This window comes from Vanacampus margaritifer, chromosome 6 (assembly GCF_051991255.1).
Source record: "Vanacampus margaritifer isolate UIUO_Vmar chromosome 6, RoL_Vmar_1.0, whole genome shotgun sequence".
Lineage (NCBI taxonomy): Eukaryota > Metazoa > Chordata > Actinopteri > Syngnathiformes > Syngnathidae > Vanacampus > Vanacampus margaritifer.
This window is the reverse complement of record NC_135437.1, coordinates 28,129,632-28,150,199: the sequence shown is the minus strand read 5'-3', so window position 1 is coordinate 28,150,199 and position 20,568 is coordinate 28,129,632. Positions and strand designations below refer to the sequence as shown.

Here is a 20,568-nt window from a genome sequence, read left to right as displayed (position 1 = left end):
ATTTGAGGTCACCAAAGTAGGCGCTCCCGGGGGTTTCCATGGCAACGGCAGATGTCTCATTTACTTGACATCTATATCACGTTTTCCGATGCTTGGATGAGCTGTCAGCTGAGAAATGATCACTCACGCCGTTGAAGTGCAGGAAGATGTTTATCATCTCCCGAGCGGCGGGCGGGGCGCTTTGTCTTGACGGGACGCTCTAATGACCTCTCGGCTTCTCTTGGCAGCCGTGAAATGCGGCGAGCGGCTCGGCTATGCGAATTACGCGGTGAGCTGGTCACGCGAGCTTTTCCTGGTCGCGTGGGACTTTTAGACCACAACTTGAGACTGCGCACCTCCCCGGTCAGACTGCGGTTCTCTCTGATGGACCGAAGTGCTCCCAAGCATGAAAGGTTTCGTTTCTTGATCTGGCGGCAGCAAATCTTTGGCACTTCAAAAACTTTTGACCGTAGGCCTTGTTAGACAAATCTTTCATGGTGTTTCTGCTCCCCCCCCTTTGGACTAAAAGTGATTTTTGAGCCAAATTCAGAGGAAGGGAAATCGGTCATTGTTCTCTCTTTCCGTTCTTCTGTGAAGACTTTCTCAATGTTTCTCAATGTTGGACTTGAGAGAAAAGAAGACATTCTTGTGCCTTCCAAATGCTTTTAATCAAGGGATTCTTTTTCCACACCAAACTCCTCCAAGTGCGTATTTATGGCAGTATGTGAGAGGGGTCCCGCAAATAGATAAATAAATAATAATGACATTATATAATAATAACTACGACGGCGTATTAGGGCCACGTATATTTAAAAAAAAATTCCAGAGCGGGGGTAATATTCCAAGAAAAAACTCGCAAATTTGCAAGTTTATAAACTTGGAAATTAGTGACTTTATAAAGTGGCAAATTTGCAAGAAAAAAACTCATAAACTTTCGAGAAATAGACGTAGCCTAGCTATAGTCTAATTTGAGAATTTGTTGATGGTTAATGGGACACTTTATGAAATGGAAAAGGTAGGATGGAAACGGATGCATTCTTAATTTAAACTTTGCATGTCATACACGGCAGCTAGAGCGACAACACTTCCTGATCCCCTGATCAGCTGACTAACACTAACCAATCAGAAGCTAGCATACTTTAGGTAAATGCAAGTGAATGACGGAGAACAGCAGATTTGACACATCAACTTAGCTACTTGTACAAAAAAAAAAAAAAAAAGCATGAATGTGTAAATCATAATTCCTGAAACATAAATGTATAAGTAAATATATTTTTCAGCAAATGATCTTAAATGCTTGATCCTCAGGGTGTGATTTTTGGTTACGGTTGAAGATTGATTGATCAATCAACGTTGATTCAACAACATTATGTCAACATTGAAGTTTGTGTTTAAAAGATGACATTGCATCTAGATTGTATTTTGGTTGAATTAAAACGTTGGAAGGGCCAATGTTTAATTAACGTTGAATCAAAATATGCATGTAGATTCGGATTTAGATGGTGGTTGAACCAACATTGATATTTTGTGATTTATGGCTGAAAATCAAACGTTGACTCAACATTTCTCAACGTAGATTCAATACTTAAGCCGAACTATGTTTCAACATTGATTCAACCACATTTTGCTATCTCCGTATTTAAAAAAACGACCGAAAAGTATTGGCACAAACATCCGAGTAGTACGCTACGTGTATTTCTCGTTAGTTTCTGAGCTTTTCTCGCAAATTTGCCGCTTCATAAACTCGCAATTTTGCCGCTTTATAAACTCGAAAATTTGCACACAAAAAAATTCTCGTAAATTTGCCACTTTATAAACTCCCAAATGTATACTTTATAAAGTGGCAAATTATTTATTATTTTTATTATTATATTATCCCCGCTCTGGAAAAAAAATATTATATGTGGACCTAATACACCGTTGTAAAAAAAAAATATATATATATATATATACGTGGCCCTAATACGCCGTAAAAAAAAAAAAATAATTACAACTCTGGTTGGTGGCCTGGTGGGTGGTGTCTGGTCGGTGCTGGATTTCACTTTCCTTTCTTTTCTTTGGTCCTTCCTCGGGTCTCCTGACGGCCTCACGACTCTAGCTGGGTTCTGAAGTGTTCGATTTAGGCGAACGGTGTGGGATTTTTTAATAGGTTTTAGGTGAACTAATGAATACATACTCACCCACATACAAAAAAAAAAAAAAAAGAGAGAGAGCAATGATGATGACATGATAAATGAACAATACTGAGCTCTCCAGAAAAAAATAAAATAGAAAAATTTTTTTTTTTTATGGGGCCCTAATACGGCGTCGTAAATAATAATGACCACATATAGCAATATTTGATTTTTATGGTGTATAATTAGCGAATCACGCCACACCATGACATGCAGTACAGTACGTGCCACACGTTGTGTAAACACCCTCCACCCACACAAATGAATCATCTTCCACTGCAACGCGCACACACGTACCCTTGTCGATCTCCCGAGCGGATTAGCACGCGACTGCGGGATTTTCCCAGCCCGCCTCCTCGCGTCAAGCCTTACGTTTGCTGTCAGACGCTACGCTGCAATATGCTGAGTTTACCTCAGCAGGATGTTTCACTTTTGTAACGAGATGAACCGCAGTCTTCAATGAACTTGCCAAGCCTTGCTCAAAGGCAGCAGTGCTAACCAACGCGCAAGGAGCCAAAAGTGACGCTGAACCCGTTGATTCATATTTTTTCACCCAACATCGTTAATACATGAACAACACGTTGCCATGCGGGCAATAACCCTTTTAAAACCCGAATATTGCCAATATTTGGGTTTTGGAAGGCCACGTAAACAGGCGCAATAACCCAAATATGCTTTTTAAAAACCCGAACAAGAGCATATTTGGGTTATTGCGTCGTGAGTGGCATAAATATAATGTCTTTTATTTGAACGTATAGAAAGTAAAAAGCGGAAATGACGTTATTTTCGGAAACACGTTGTCCGCTGACCCGTTCCAATCGAGCACAAATGAGCACGTAAACGGGAGTAACTTTTCTGCCACGCATGTGTTAAACGTGTTACCTCGATTGTTTCAGAAACCGGAATTCGGACCTTAACCCGAATATTGACGGCATGTAAACGTGGTCACCCGGACAAGCGGATGATGCGTAGATTTAAAGGCAAATACAGCATGTGACGCTGTAGCATGTTATTTGGCTTGATGTGTTGCTTATAACTCTCTTAAGCTCGGTGAGTTTCTCCCCAAAAATTAAGATCCAAGGACGGTGGAATCTAAAAATGGAATAATTCAATTTGTGGGATTATAGGTTTTTTTTGTTTTTTTTTGCTCGACATACAGTAATTTCTGACATCTGACTATAAGCCGCAGGTGTTTTAATGTTACCGCACCGGGTTCCCACTACTTTATTTTCCATAATGAGGGTGCAAATTGTCTCGCTCTCGTTCTGTCTCTCCGACTGTATTTGGGCTCGCTTGGTGCGTTTTGCTCTGCCTGACGCTCTTGCGCTTCCTTTATAGTGCGCCCCCTTGTGACCTGATGGATAAGCCGCACCTTTGTTTTTAGCCGCACGGTCGAATGCATGTGAAAAAAAGTAGCGGCTTATAGTCCAGAAATTGCTGTAGTTTGAAGGGACTACAATAATAAAGAAATCACACAAGGTACCAGCCGATGATGGCCATGATCATGAATTATTTGAGTTTTTTTTTTTTTCTGGAGAGCTCAGTATTGTTCATTCGGTAATTTTACCGATTTGACATGTCATCATCATTGCTCTCCTTTTTTTTCTCTTTTTTTTTGTATGTGGGTGATTATGTGTGAGTGTGTGTGTGTGTGTGCGTGCGTGCAAGTGTGTGTGTATTCATTAGTTCACCGAAAACCTATTAAAAAAAGAAAGAAAAAAGAATCATTTGAGCCGGGTGTGTGTCTTGACCTCCGCCGAACCCCTGAGTCGGACTCACCGAAAGCCTGGGATTCGATCGAACCCAGGTTGAAAAGCACTGCTCTAAATTGTCTATAGGTGTGAATGTCAATTGGAGACCACCAGCCCAGTGTGAAGGGGTAGGCTCCAGCTGACCCATGACCCCAATGAAAGAAAACAAGCCCAGTAGAAAAGGGTTGGACGGCTTTGCAAGACTAAAGCTCATAGCCAGTCACTTTTTGTGAAAGATGAGCTAATGTGTCACACGCCACATTGTAAAAGTCATGTGGTTGCTTCTGCCAGTGGTAAAGAAAGACAGTGAATCACACTTCTTCAGGGTGCGGTACAGCACAATGTTTTGTAAAACAAATAAAAAAAGGTTTTTGCTTTCTGCCTTTCCCACGAGATGGTGGAGGTTCTTTCACTCCAAAGCCAAGCAAGCCGACATTTCACAGACATTTTTTTACTGAGTTTGGAAGCTTACACGCACAAATTCAGAATAAGTTGTTCCGGGATGTATTCTATAAAGCGTTCGGCGACAACACCGCTTTTAATTGGTGGCAAAACGAGACCAACTGTTGGCAAATGCGCCTCGTAAACAGTAGGAGAGAAGGAAGATTATAGCGCTTGTGTTTTAACGACTTCACTGAATGTTCAGCCAGTAAATGAGGTCAACGGCAGGCTGACATTTAAAAAAAAAGGAGTGGTCTTTAATAAACTGGGAAGGGAGTGCTGCTATAATTGAATATGTGCCTATTGGGTTTGATTCAGGGGATAACCAAACACTCCATGAACTTATTTCCCCTTTTTGTACCTTACATCCAGGATTTGTCATCTTAACTTTCCACATGTTCTTCGAAGCTCTTGAGCGTCACAGTCATGTAACATACCCCCCCCCCCCCCCCCAAGCCCCCACCCCCTCCCCTTTTCCTGTCCTGTCTGCTTTTTCTCCAATCGACAGATCATCCCATAAAGAATGGAACAGAAGGAACGAGCAGAAAAGTATTTTTAAGTGTTTCAAATTAGCAATGGGCGGTTTAAAATGGTGGACAGAAGCTAGCTTGATGCCGAGTTGACCATATTTGGCCACGGACATGTCGTCACGGTTGCTTGTTGATCATGAATAGGGCTTGGATGAAGCTATTTAATGTTGGTGTAGATTGAGGAATTATTTTTTCCACTTTAAGTCAAATTAAGGCAGAGCTATACTACGCAACCACAACAAGCTTCCACTAGCGGCGACCTTTTAAGTGAAGGGGATAAAGTCAAGGTAGTAAGAACATGGATTCAAAGGCAGTATGAGAACCATTAGAGTAAAAGCAGATCATTTGTTAGGGTTTTAAAATGATCAGTCATCCATTTCATTGACCACAACAAGCCAACACAAGCGCATAGCCTTCATTTCAGAGCCACAGCTCACCATGAAACAGACGAGCTAACAAAAGCTAAGCTAACAGCGTTCACTTGTGTTTCCAAATGTAGGTCAAGTACTATTTTTTTTTCCTTTTGGGGAAAAACCGCAGTGCTGTGAGGGGAAATTGTGTTTTTGAGCTGATTTTACCTTCACGCTTTGAGGAAGCTATCTCTATGCTAACTAGCCAGCTCACATTTGGCTCCTAACCACAACTCAAAAACGCTTTATTAATTTAGCCAGGAAAGAGCGGATGAAAGCATTGTACAAGCTTGCAGCATTTTATTATTTTAACGCCTCAGATCTCTGTGAGACAGGCGTGATATTTCAATTTAGGGCTGCTTAGCTAACTGCTGCTTTAGCAGGCCTCCATCTCGATAAGTAGGTCAGCTAAGGTTTTTTTTTTTAAATTTCCCCTCCTCAAATTACAGCTTTTGGGCTGGAGGCAAAAAAGTGACGGTTATAATGTTTAAGATGATTTTACCCTACTTTGAGGAACCTGTTGCTATGCTAACTAGTGAGCTTCCATTTATCTCCTAGCCACTTAAAATTCCACAACAATTTATTAATTCAACAAGGAAACTGCTAATCAGGAAAACAAATTGTACAAGTCAGTAGATAGGAACAGAATTTGATTATGTTGAGGCCTCAGCTCAGCTGTGATACAGGTGCAGTAGCTCAGCTAATGGATGCTAAGCTAACACATCCATCTCAGTAAGTAGGTCAGCCAATGTTTTTGCAAAAAACAGCCACTGTGCCAGAGGCAGACAGTATGAAGGTGACGTATTTGAGCCGCTTTGAGGAAGATCCTGACATGCTACTGTAATTAATAAAGCTGGCGCCCACTCAACAATTTGAGAGAAGGTTGAGCCCATTCAATCACATTTTTCGTTCAGATCGCCCAAAAGAAGCTAACTGAAGCAGCTGCCAGAATGTCATCATTTGAAATTGCCACGAAAACAGACATGCTAACCAAACCTAAGCTAACTGTGGCCTATTTGGCACGCTTCCACCTGCGTTTCCCAATGTAGGTCACCGAAAGGTTTTTGGTAGCTGATGGGAAAATACTGTTGCTGCACTGGGAGCAAGAACGTAAAAAAAAGTTTTTGCTATTTCACATGATTTCGCCCCCCCGCTAACAGGAAGATCCTGACATGATCATTAGGACTAACTGTCTCCCCCGACAAGCTAAATCCTGTCTTGGAAGTACATGGCTTGTTTCCTCTTAGGCGGAGGAAAAATGACGATTAGCAGGAGAGGAAGAAAAAAGTGGCTAATGTAATATGATGGCGTGGAAAAACCCGGAGGGGGGTTTGGGGGTGGGAAGCATATATTAGCATAACGTTATTTCGCAGCCAGTGCCGAGCTCTGCATTTGCATGGACACAAAATCTTAACACATGTGCAGCTAAATGTAAATCTGAACTGAGCTAGCACAAATGAGCTAGTCACGCTACCATATGGTAGCGCAGGCTATGCAAATAATGTTGTAGCTTTCAGGTATTTCACTTATATTTTCAAGACACTCATATGCAGTGAATCTTTGTGTTCATATGATTTTAACTCATAAAAGCGGAATGCTAAGATTTCCGCGCATGTGCTTATGAAGTAAATTGAAAAATAAATTAGGTGAAAAGCACACTTTTTTATTTTTTATTTTTATTTATTTGTTTATTTATTTTTTCCTGGAAAAATTAATTAGGTGAAAAATACACATTTTTATTTTATTTTATTTTTTTACTTTTTTTTTCCTGGAAAAATAAATTAGGAGAAAAATACACATTTTTAATTGTAGTTAAATGACAAATGAATAAAAAGAAAACTTGAACTGCAATCTAAAGTGGGATTGAATCATTTCAGATTTAGAAAAATGAGGAAAAGTTGATCATTTAACATTAAATTGGACAAATACTGTAAGTAATGTGGAATCAGACGATATATATACCCCGCCGGAAGATATGATTTTTTTTTTTAAGCAAGTTGAAATTTGAACGCTGTAATTGGGAAGTTGTTACACAGCAAAAAAAAAAGTGGAGAATAAAACTCACAATAACATGAGGGAATACAAACACACGTTTGTGCGTCAAACACACGTTTGTGCGTCAAACACACGTGCGCACACATTCGCACCCGTTTAAGCACAAAACTCTTTATGAATGTGCAGTTGCCAACACAGTATTAGAAATGAAAAATTTCGGACACGTGGTTGCTCCGCAATGTTGCGTGCATGTTTGTTTATATTCATGGTTTTATATTCTGGGGCAAATTATTCGTGTGTCTGTCTCCGTTTTTGTATAAAATGCAAAATGCGGTCACAGCAGGAGCTAACCACAAAAGCAGCGTTCCCAACTAAATCAGCCTGACTTTTTGGGCCTGCTCATTAATCTCACCATGCTGTTCATAGAAAGCAGCGTAGACGCACGCACGCACGCACGCGCACATACATGCATTCTTAGCTTAGTGCGCACACGCCACTGTAACACGCTTTTTGTGGTTTTATCTTCAACAATGTCTTTCTTTGAGTGTTTTTTTTTTTGCAATAATAAAAACTTTTGGAACCAACACAAATCTGTTCTCGGGGCAAACACTGACATTGTAAAACCTTTATTAACTAACTTGGAATTTTTTTTGGAAGATTTTTTGGGGGTAGAAAATGTTTAAAAATCAACTAGGGCCGTCTTTGGTCTTTCGATGCGGGGCGATTCCTACATTGGCAACGTTAGCCAAATATTCCGTTATTAGTCGAACGCAAATGTCAATATTGATAACCAAAACCCACTTACGCACACACAAATTAAAAACCTTGCAGTGTATTGTCCCCAAACTGTGGAATACATTTCCATTTGAGCTGCATCTTCTGCGGAAATTTCTACAAGCAGTTGAAAACACAATTCTTTAGGAAGGTATTCCATTTGTTTTTTTCTTGTATTAATTGTAGCGCTGTCGCTAACGACTTTTTTTTTTTAAATCGAGTATTCTCTCGATTATTCTATCGATTAATCACCCCATCCCTCCCCTCCCCCCCAAAATTATTATTTTTTTAAATTTATTATTATTATTATTTTCTAAGTCCACTAAGGTTGAACGTGAGTTGAATTTAGTGACCACAAACAAAACCTAAGAAGTCCGTCAGCGATAAGTGTCCGTGCGGAAACACGAAATATTGAATACAACTTCCAGGTGCCGCAGATGTGTTTTTTTTTAAATGATAAAAATAGCTTCGATGCATGCATTTTTGCGTCGACCAATTTTTGTGGTTGACCCAACTGACCTTTTTCCCCCCAGTCCTAATTAATTGTTGTGTTTTGAAAAATGCGAAGCTACTTCTAAAATATACGTACTTGTCGGCCGTAACTATAAAACAATCAAATGCAGAACGTGCCTGGCCTATTATTAAGAAACATGAAAAGGTCTGTAACATTTTCACTCTTTGGCCCAACAGCCTGTCCGTTCTCTTACAACTTCTGCTTTCCATGGCACCTTTAACCTTCTTTTGCTTTCCTCCTCCCTCATTTCATGTCACATCACTCGACATTGCACTCTTCCCACTTCACTTTTTTTTTTGCCTCGCGGCTCCGTCCCTTCTTCCTCATTCTGTCTCTTGTCATCTTCTACCTCCTATCATCTCCTCCTCTTATCTCGTGGTGAGGGCCCCAACACATCCCTAATGAGAACCTACTTGCAACCTTGAGGCCCCTAATGATGGACGTGTATATTTGTGTGTGTGTGAGTGTGTGTGTGTGTAGCAACGAAACTTCCATGAATAGTTCCTGACGATAACGTGTTAGGATTTCGGCAGTGTGGTGCAGGGTTGACTTGTGTGTGTGGAGGGGAGGGGGTGGGGGGGTTGATGTTGTACTATGTTATCGGTAAATCGATGATCAGCCTTCTTTCATGAAGGACTACAGAAATCGTTGAACAATTACTGTTGATATGCTAAAATCAGAGGATTTGGACAATTTTCAAATAAAAAAAATGGCGCTTTACTGATTACTCGATCATTAAAATAGTTGTCGACTAATTGGATCATCAATTACTTGTCGATTAATCGGTTAATTTTGACAGCTTTACTCCTGAAGAACAACTCCTTAATTTCTTATCGTTTTACTTCTCGTAGGTGGAGCGTCCAAACACTTTTGTTGACATAGTGTTTCCTACAATATAGTGTGTGTCAAATACTTGTCTTTGCACAGTGACTCACCAGCATCCATCCCAAGTAACAATCACTCTGTCGCAATTTTAAGTGGAGATCCTCAGGGAACTGTTTTAAGTCCTATCTATTAGTCTACTTGCTATTTTCCATTGGCAAAAGCAGATGCCAAATCAAAATACAGCGTATTATGTATTTTATCGATGTTCACTCCGTGTCCCGACTAAAAAAAAATGAATGGCACTTTTGCGGAAAGCCACTACTGACTATTTGATGTGTTTTTCTTTTCTTTTCATTTCTGTCATCGACGACCTGACGGGTAGCACTGTTTCTGTCCTCTCCTCGCAGGCCTTCGGGAACGCCAAGACGGCCCACAATAACAACTCCAGCCGCTTCGGCAAGTTCATCCAGGTCAACTACCAAGCGAGTGGCACTGTTAGGGGGTGAGACACGCACATACACACAAATAGAACACAAAATGCATGATGATAAGATGGTAATGTACTCAAGTGAAAATAGAAAAGTACAGACTTTGAATGTACAAAAGCAATAATAAATACCTGAAAAATCAAAGTTACTTCCCACCACTGAATACAAGTACTTAATACTTTGTGTGGTTTCAGGGCCTATGTGGAGAAGTACCTGTTGGAGAAATCCCGTCTGGTCTACCAGGAGCACAATGAAAGGTAAGAGCCGATAACACAAGAGCAGAGGTGGCAAATCCAAGTCCAGAAAGTAAAAACCCTGCCACAGTTTGTCTTTAGCCCCAGGTGCTAGCTTGCTAGCTAGCATCAGGGGCTAAAGCCAAACTGTGGCAGGGTTTTTACTTTCACTTTCAGGTGTTAGCTAGTTCCCTAGCTAGCTCCTATGGTGCTCGTTTACCTGCTAGTGAGCTAGCTAGCTAGCTAGCATCAGGGGCTAAAGCCAAACTGTGGCAGGGTTTTTACTTTCAGGTGCTAGCTAGTTCCCTAGCTAGCTCCCATGGTGCTCGTTTACCTGCTAGGGAGTTAGCTAGCTAGCATCAGGGGCTAAAGCCAAATTGTGGCAGGGTTTTTACTTTCTGGACCTGGATTTGCTACCTCTGATTATATATATATATTTTTTTGTGGTATGTGACAGAATCACTAAGCTAAATGTTTACTGTCCATAATGTCACAGTGACATTTCTTAATCTGTTATAGTATCTTGCGCCACCTCTGCACAAGAGTCTCTTTCTGTTTGTGTCACATGACCAGGGACACGCCCCTTTTTGAGATGCCAGAAACAAGCTAAGGGTCAATACACGAACTGAATCAAGAATTATGTTTATATTTGGTAGTGGTGTACATACAACTGCACTGCATCACACTGAGCAGATATTAGCAATATTGTGACTCTATAATGTAACTACTGTTAATAACCCAAAATGATTGTTACTCTCATTTTTGTAAAAGCCTCATTTTTTAAGGGCACCTTCTTGTACTGGCTCGGCCGACGTGGTGCAATCATAAATCACGCAAAAAAGGAAATGTGAGTCGCACGCTTTTGCGTCTTGGAGATGAAATTTCAGATCTATATTTCTTTGACAAAGAAACTCAATCCTGAAAGTGCCTCCATTTTCTCAGCATCAGCGAGTGTATCTCATGACCGCCTCCAGGCAGTCAGCTGAGAACGACCGCTATATAGCTTTTTTTTTCTTTTCTTTTTTTAAATACACACATAATTATGGTATGTCGTCAATTAGAAATGTGGCATAAAGACATTTGACAAATTTTTCAACATTCCCCAATCCACACTTGAGTCACGCCAACCATTTGTGATAGTGGTATCTTATAATATTTCACAATTTTTTTGGATGCAGGCTGTGTTGAACTTTTTCATACAAAACGGTGCGTCCAAGGGAAGCGCAAGGCGTGGGCGGCAAATGGCCATCATCAATATGTTTGTTTAGCTCGTATTTAGCTCAAATAGCTAGCATTCAATAAAGTGCGTCACTCTTGTGTTTGTGTGTAGGAACTACCACGTCTTTTACTACCTGCTGGCTGGAGCCAGCGAGGAGGAAAGGAAGTCCTTCCATCTGCTCAAACCCGAGGAATACCACTACCTCAACCAGGTCAGTACGCACAAACACACGCACATTCATTTCATTTCATGATGTGTACATAAATCATGTTGTGTCACCGTCATCCGTCCGTCTTGTTCCATTTCAATGTTATGATGCCTTCGCTGCTAAAAGCGTACATGATTAATTCATCATTAAATATGAAATTGTCCAGCAAAACCGTCACTTCCTCGTTTGTCTTCTTCTTTGCATTTCTCCCGGCCTTGTTTGCTGGGTTTCTTCCGCCCTTTCTTTCCTCCTTCCTTCCTTAACTTCCTTCCTTCGTTCCTTCCTTGCTTCCGTCCTACATTTTTCTTTCCTTCCTTGCTCCCTTCCTTCTTTCCTCCCTTCTTCCTTCCTTCCTTTCTTTCTTCTTTCCTTTCCTTTTCCTTCCTTTCTTCCTTCCTTAACTTCCTTCCCTCCCTGTTGTCTTCTCTCTTATCCCTTTCTCTCATGTCTTCTTTCAGTCCTTCCTTCCTTACTTGCTTCCTTCCATCCTTCCTTCCTTCCTCCCCCTCTCCCATTTACCTTTTCTTCCTTGCATACTTCCTTCCTTTCTTCCTTCCTTCTTTCCTCCCCCTCTCCCATTTACCTTTTCTTCCTTGCATACTTCCTTCCTTCCTTCCTTCCTTGCATACTTCCTTCCTTTCTTCCTTCCTTCTTTCCTCCCCCTCTCCCATTTACCTTTTCTTCCTTGCATACTTCCTTGCATACTTCCTTCTTTCCTTCTTTGCTTCCGTCCTACATTTTTCTTTCCTTCCTTGCTTCCTTCTGTTTTCCTCCCTTCTTCCTTCCTTCTTTTCTTCCTTCTTGCCTTCCTTTCTTTCTTCTTTCCTTCCTTTCTTCCTTCCTTAACTTCCTTTCTTTCTTCTTTCCTTCCCTTTTCCTTCCTTTCTTCCTTCCTTAACTTCCTTTCCTCCCTGTTGTCTTCTCTCTTATCCCTTTCTCTCATATGTCTTCTTTCAGTCCTTCCTTTCTTTCTTCTTTCCTTCCTTCTTTACTTCTTTCCTTCCATTCTTCCTTCCTTAACTTCCTTCCCTCCCTGTTGTCTTCTCTCTTATCCCTTTCTCTCATGTCTTCTTTCCTTCCTTTCTTCCTTCCTTAACTTCCTTCCCTCCCTGTTGTCTTCTCTCTTATCCCTTTCTCTCAATTCTTCTTTCAGTCCTTGCTTCCTTCCTTTCTTCCTTCCTTCCTTCCTCCCTACCTGTCTCCCTCCCTCCCTTATTTTTTCTCTTCCCTCTCTCTTCCTTTCCTTATGCCCTCTTTCTGTCTCCTTCCTTCATGCTGTTTTATTTAGCCAGTCCATTCCACATGTCTTTATTTACTTATTCCTGTTTACTCAACTGGAGCACCTTGCTGCAATCTGTGGTGTTGATTGCATCAGCGGAACCGCGTGTGCGCCATATTCCATCTTAGCATGCCCACACGCAGGGAATGCCCCTCAAAGACAAACGTCTGTTTATCTTTTTGGGCCTCGACCAAGAAAAGTATCACTTTCCCCCCATCCCATGTTGCTCCACGCTACCCCCCCCCCCCATCTTCCCAACTGTGCCCTGTTACTATGCAGTGTTGTTTCCATGGCAACATAGTGACTCGCGCAGTTAAGCTCGCGTGCCGAGGCCGCTGGCAGTCGAGTGTGTTTGTGTGTCTGCGTGTTGCACGCACGCACGTACGCACACACACACACACACACACACACACACACACACACACACACACGTTCACATCCATATTTCGCTTTTTCCTCCAGATTTGGTTGCCAGCGTGTTGGTGTAAGTCCCTCTCAGTCCATCTGTCTCAATTTTCCATCCCAAATATGCTTTGCTACAATTTGTATATACTTTTTCTAACATTTGATTCATTCTGACATTTTTTATTTTTATTTTTTATCTCATTGCGATAAAACTATGCCCGTGACATCAACAAGGGTTGGAATTTGCTTACAGTGGAATATCTAAAGTCAAGCATCAAAGTCATTTTTTTGCGTTACTTATTCCAGAAGGATCAGTACAAATCGTGTTTTTGTTGGGAGACGTCACCGTACATGTTGTCGCTCGTTATCAAGGCTTGTTAAAGGTGAGGTCTTTATTTTCACTCAGAAATAAGCACTTCTTAAACACTGGATGTACACACATGTAATCCTCGTCAATCAACACCTCTGGGCTTCTGTTAATGTGCGGTGGTGATTTTGTCATCATCCACCACCACCCCAGCCTGTATTTTGCCATTTGGTTGTCTTTTGCCATGAGAGGGATGTTTGTGGGCGCAAAATCTATGTTTACCCCTCCAGCCAATCACAGAGCGGGGGGGGACGTGTCGCTGAAGGCAGGCACAATGTTGACGAGAAGAGTGGGGGAGGAGTCATGGGAGGAGTCTGTTTTGAATTGGTTGTTTGCAAACACAAACGAACAAGACTAAAGACCCCACCTTTAAAGTAGGTTTTCTACTGTTTTTTTTGTTATTAATTAGTCGATGAATCAACTTCACTTTAAAGCTTCAAGTCAACGGATTTTTAATCACTTGTTTCCTCAAATCAGCCAATATGCCCTGAAACTGATTCTTTGTATTTCCATTATTTCCTGCGGCAAAATTGGAGTAACCAGTCTCTCAATTAGGCATGGACCAAGTACCGGTTTGACAGTTTCCCATGGTTTTAAAAAAGTCAAAGTTTCAACACTGGCCGTCACCGGTAATGAGCTCTGCTTCTCTTTTTTGAGGGGATGTCTAAGTAGGGAACAACGTGATTGGCTGCTTGCAGAGTTGAGTAAAGGAGCCACCTCCAATTAACTTCGTTGAGCAGAGAAGGGAGGGGTGAGCTTTTAACTTATTTGCTCCCAAAAACGTTTAAAAACGATCTTTTTTAAATATTGCTATGGTCCCAAAAACGTATTTATACTTTTTTTTTATTTTTATGTTTTTTTATGCTAGAGCATACAGGAGGCTTTGATGCAACCTCTGACCTGAAGAGGTTGCTTAAAGCAATGGTAGTTATAAAAAAAAATGGACAGCAGGTGGCAGCACAGTATAAGAGATCAACTAGGGCCATTTTGCAAAAAAAGCTCTTTCCCTCAGTGTTTTAAACTGATTTTTGAATAATGATGAAACTTAGCTATATTATAATGCTAATTGCTACAAAACGGAAACAGATGAAAGAAGAGACTCTAATTTTTCTTTTGGTAGGTTCCATGTTTTTATAGCAATATTCTGTGGTCCTTGCAAAATCTGTCAAAATCCAGTAAAACAGCCAGGAGCGAAGGGGGTTGCTTCAGTGAAAATGGCTGAGAGTGAATGAGTTAAGCATGGAGGAGGAGGAAGGGAGGAAGAAAGACATACTGTGCAGACATGGATGCCTTTTTGCTCTATTGTGCATTGTCCTAAAAAACTGGTGTGTGTGTGTGTGTGTGTGTTGCCATCGGGTACTAGTTAGCCCCAAGGACAAAATGAATAGCCCACGGGTCTGTTCTAAAAATAGCTCACCAGGGATGTGACATTGGAAAATGTTAAAAGTTATTTATTTCAACTTAACATGGTACACATTTTTTCTGTGCCAAATATTTCTTGTTTTGTTTAAAAAATAAATTAGATTGTTTTCAAAGGGAGGATCTAAAATCAGCCCATGCCTACTCTCAGTTATGTTGTACTACTTCATCTGTACACTCTAAAAAGAGTTGGGTCAAAAATAACCCAACTATGGGTCAAAAATGGACCGATCCTCTATTTGGGTCGATTTGACCCAATTTTGAGTCTTTTAGTATAAAACAACTCTTACATATTGGTCAGATTATTTACTTGGGTAAAAAATGTGGGTCATTATGTATAAAATAACCCAGAAAGGGTCCATTTTTGATCCATAATTCGGTTACTTTTGACCCAACGGTTTTCAGAGTGTGTTCATATTTTTACGAGCTATGTGATTATTTATATTTTTGTCGCATCTCACAAAAGGCTTGCAATCATTTGTGCCAGCCGCCGCTGTCGTCATTTTGTCCCAGCCTGACGTGTTGTCGCCGTCCGTGGTGTGCGGTTTGCGATCCCGCTAACGCACTGTGTGTGCCTCACTTGCAGATGACAAAGAAATGGCACAAACTCCACTGGGACAATTACTATGAGAGCGAGCTGGTCAGTATTGAACGCCTGCCTGTGTGTACGTGTGTGCACGTGGGTGTGGCTGTGTGGACCCGGCCTGATCTCAGCTACTCGCGCTCTGTACGCTCGCTGCTGCCACTTCTTAACCCTTACGTCCTGTTCACTTTTTATGCATGCGGAATATGTTTCGGGTTCATTTTGACCCAGGCCAAGAATATCCAAATTCGACCAGAACAGTATGTAAGGGTTAATAAATAACGCGAAATAAGAATCCCAAGGTGGTTCTCCGAATTTGCATGCACAATCAGGAAACCCTCAAATGTCCTCTTAAACCGATTTTGAAGACTGATTATGTCATAACCGAAAATCGCCGTCTTAAAGGGGAGGGTTCAGGACTTTGAGTTTTTTTTGTTTTGTTAATCAACACTGCACTGAATTTGTTCCGTTTTGTCACAGTTATTGGAGTCAATCACAGAGACCTTCTTTTTTTTTGTTGTTGTTGGTTCCCGTCCTGAACCTTCTGCCATGCTTGTTTGGTCAATTTGCTGCGAAAGATTTTTTTCATCCGCTTCAAAAATGTTTGCTCTTGGGATCGTGTTAACTTTATACTTTTTTTCACCCCTTTAACTTTACTTCACTGACGACATTTTATTTGTATTACTTTAAACTACCGGCCCTGTTAAAATCGATCAATAGCCTTCAATAGTTGGGTTTCCATCCACCTATTTTTATTCGAGTGCAAACGCTTGAAATTCAAAAACGGGCCCAAAAGTTTTAACGCTTGGAGGGGGTGAATTTTGAAGCGTATCAAAAAAAGGAAAATGCTAATTTTGGCTTTGGAAAGTTATTTTGCGAATAAACGCTGACAAGAGTCGTAGTCCCAAAGCAATGTGTCGGATGATAAAGTAAGGTATGTTTAGGGGGGAGACAAAGCAGAAATATTTTTTGAATTAATTAAAGAAGCGAATATTAATGCAATTTTAGATGGAAAACAGCAAAGAAATGCTACGGTTTAAGAATTACAAAAGCAAACTCGTACGACGTCGTCGCACAGCGCGGTCGCTTCCTGTTCTTCTTCTTCTTCTCCTAATGGTGTATAGCGCCACCTACAGCGGCGGAGTCCCCTCTCAATATTCGCAAAAAGAAGAACAGATGGAAACGGGCATAAGTCGCATGTCCATTTTGCGCATTTTCACAAAATATGCTTAAAAAATTTGAGGCATTTGGATGGAAACCTAATTAGTGACAGTGAATGAGTTAAGTGTTATTTCTAGTCTCCATAAATAAGTAAATAAACATCGTAGTATGTTCCTAGCCCCCATCTTCAGTTAAATTACATGTGCTTATTTTTTAACATCCTCCATGATGCTTAACTCTAATTCAACTACAACTTATAACAAACCAGTTAATAGATCATCCAAATTAAATAACAATGTGCATTTGTGACATGGACAGACCCCAAAAATAAATAAAATGCAAACGCTGGAGAGAGATTTTTTTTTATTTAGTAAAAAAAAAAAAAAAAAATCATTGTTAAAACTTTATTTAAAAAAATACACAAGTTTGTGTAAACATTTCATTAGTTTCCATTCGCACGCAGTTATCTGCCAAAGACCTCATGGGTTGTGATGACCCTTGTGTCCAAAATGTCACCATCTTTAGACATACACACACTCACGCAATGATCTCATCCCAAAGAGCAAACGTTGTTTGGATGTTTTTGGTTGCGGGCCTCCTCCGTCTGATACGTGTTCAGCCATATGTGTGCTGTCGTTTGGGTGTCTGTAGTGTTAGCCTGAGTGGAATGTGTAGGCAGGGTGCTATGCTTTAATTACTGTATTTTTTGGGGGCTGTTGTTGTTGTTGTTGTTGTCATGTGGGTGACTTCATTTGAGCGCCAGTCATGATTTAGTCAAAGTGAAGTTTCCACCAAGCAGTCCAGTTTGGGAGGGTACAGTAAATCCTCAAGTGGTTTGTGTGTGACGGCAGGATGATGACACATTGTGTAAGTGCAGTATTTCCCAACTTTTATTCAGCCGAGGCACATATTTTACATTACAAAATGCTCACTACACGCCAAGAAACAAAAACAGCACAAAAAGTGGAAATGTACCTTCTGTCATCTGGCGAAGGAACGTCGAATTCTTCTGCCTGTCACTGTCGTCGTTACTTTGCTTTGAAGTGATGCGGAACGGCGGGCGGAATTTACATTTCAATCGCTAATTTGATTTAAAAATAGATGTGGTGGAAATTCAGGCATAGTCACGATAGTCATTGAGAGGCTGGCTAATTAATTTACCTTTCCTTTGATCTGAATTACTGGCACAGATGTTCTCTTTTGATGCTGGAAAGGATAGCTTGTTAGCTAGCAAGTTAGCCAGTAGACATTATATGTTGCTAAATTATTCAAAGACATTTTAATCAAATATGTTATACTGTACACATTCATGTAAGAAAATATGACTTGAAGATGGAAATTTGGGTCACAGTTTGTGGCAAAAATGTCTTGAAATCCTCTCTCAGTTATTCATGAAATTCACTCAATTTATCGTCCTCGGCCACAAGTTTGCTGGAGTAATTAAGGTGAGAAGTTAAAAGAAAAGACAAACAAAACAAAACCTTTTAGTGTATATCAGCCTCATTTGAGCAGCGGGACCTCAAAACATTTCTAATGCTAACATGTAGCCACTTAGCTGCATTTCTAATGCTAACATGTAGCCACTTAGCTACATTTCTAATGCTAACATGTAGCCTCTTAGCAGCAAAAAAAAGGGTGGCAACGTGTGACACAGACACAGTTGGAAATAGATAAATAGGGAATATAAATACAGAAATGTAAAATAATATGAAATATAAATATTGAACAAATATGAATATAATGGAAAATGTGGACAGAAATGTGAAAAATATGGATGGAAGTGGCCATTCTCCGTGCACCATTTACACTTTTTCTAGCTCCTGCTTCTTGATTGATACTCTTGCCAGTTTTCTTATTACTTATTGACAATCCGGCCTAAACTGAACTGAACGGCACTCCTTGGCGAAAACTGAGCTGATGTCGTTTTACTCCTGATTTTTCATTGTCAGCATAATGCAGCAGACTCAAAAAAGTCTTTGTTTCAAATATGCCAATAATGAATACATCGTTTCTTAAATATGCCCTTACTTGACTCCAGTTTGTTTGTCCAATTATTATGTTGACCAAAGTATTGGCAAACAAACACGAAAGTTGTGAACGTATCACATTGTGTTGTTTGGCGCAGAGGTCCGAGCGTGGCCTTCAATTTGAAAAGTTGGCTCGATTGTTCTCCCAGAGGAAACAATGTGGGGAAGAAGAGGTTTTGGATGTTTGGATGCGAGGACGAGGCTGCTTGTGTTTTCTTGAGCTGGCTCATGACTTTTGCTTTCTTTGTGCTCGGCCAAAATATGCTGACCTGCACAACCTGCACATACTATGCATGTCATGTATGTTTTCTGTCAATGTGAAAGTGAAGTCAAAGCAAAAATCATATTTATTTATTTTTATGATTTATGATACAGTTGACCCAAAGCAGTCAAATGTTTTTTTTTTCCCGTTTTTTTTCTTCGCATTCTTACCAACCTGAGTTAGAAAATCCAGCTCAATATTGTTTTTTGTAATGCGTAGGTGGCAACGTTACATCACCTCGGATTAAGATCAGCGCAGCTTTTGAGTTGAAAATAATCTCGGATTGTCACGTTGATTATGAAGGGGGGAAAGGCCAATTTGTTGGAACTCGTAAAAGTAAGCCAGATTGATGAAATTCACTCAAGGAAGTTCTTCACTTTATCAATCTGGAACTTCACTTGGCAGATCCGTTCGCAAAAAGGAGGGACTTGCTGTACAATACTTGCAGCTGATTGGACGATGCGGCATCTTATGCACGTTTGTTTTGACCAATCACGGCAACGAATGAAAACGTCGTCTTCGAAAAAGCACAAACATCTTTACCGGATAAAAATGCAGGAAGCGCCTCTCGCTGTTCAACATTCACCAAGGAAACGATGAGTGATTCTGCCAAAACAGAATTAATTGCAGCGTCCATTCGTTAGGTTTGTTTGTTTTTCCCGGCGTCAGCGCTTCCTCGTTTTGTCACAGCTGCATGTCCCGCCCTAAACAACGCCTGATTGGTCCGACCTAAAAAAGGTCGGTTGCGAACGAATCAGCGGGAGTGGTAAAAGATGGATTCTTGTAGTATTTGTGAACAAATATCGCTTGCTAGCAAGGTCATATACGTTTGCCTAAAAATCAAATCTCTGATTTATTTTTAACAAAAAAAAAAGTGATTTACGATTTTTTTATTCAGATTTATTCATCCCCCTCCTCCCCCAAAAAAGGAGTTCTACTGCAGAACAAACATTTTGGGGTGTCTACTATTCTGTACTTTTTTTTGGTAGGTTTTGTGAAAGTCACGTTTCACTGTTCTTAACTCATTTGCTCCCAAAAACGTATAACAACATTCTTTTTCAAATATTGCCATGGTCTCAAAAATATATATTTTTATGGGTTTTTTTTTTCATGCTAGACCATACTGAAGGCTTTTGATGCAGCCTCTGACCTGAAGAGGTCGCTTAAAGCAATGGTAGTTATTACAAAAAATGGCCAGCAGGTGGCAGCAGAGTATAAGAGATCAGCCAAGGCCACGTTGCAACAAGCTCTTTTTGCCAGTGTTTTCAACAGGTTTGTGAATAATGATGAAAATTAGCTATATCTCAATGCTAATTGCTGCAAAACGGAAACTGATACAAATTTACTTTTGTTTTTTCATGATGAAGAATAGAGCACAATATTCTGTGGGCCTTGCAAAATCGGTCAAAATTCAGTAAAACAGTCGGGAGCGAAGGGGGTTGCATCAGTATAAATGGCTGGGAGTCAATGAGTTAAATAAGTGCTCCGTTATATAATTTCAATAATTATAAATAATGGCAAAAA

At 40.4% G+C, this 20,568-nt stretch overlaps 1 protein-coding gene across 7 annotated transcripts in view; it reads left to right on the top strand.

Annotated features, from left to right (window-relative positions):
• The window catches only part of LOC144053321 (unconventional myosin-IXAa-like), a 101,137-nt gene that overhangs the window by 32,892 nt on the left and 47,677 nt on the right, over window positions 1-20,568 (top strand). For 5 of the 7 annotated variants that reach the window (XM_077567665.1, XM_077567659.1, XM_077567660.1 and 2 more), the window contains exons 3-6: window positions 9,801-9,895; window positions 10,076-10,138; window positions 11,445-11,544; window positions 15,598-15,651. In XM_077567665.1, the coding sequence (XP_077423791.1) occupies window positions 9,801-9,895; window positions 10,076-10,138; window positions 11,445-11,544; window positions 15,598-15,651 (312 nt within the window). The remainder of the gene's footprint in view (window positions 1-9,800; window positions 9,896-10,075; window positions 10,139-11,444; window positions 11,545-15,597; window positions 15,652-20,568) is intronic. The other 2 variants (XM_077567664.1, XM_077567662.1) reach the window with 1 other exon arrangement.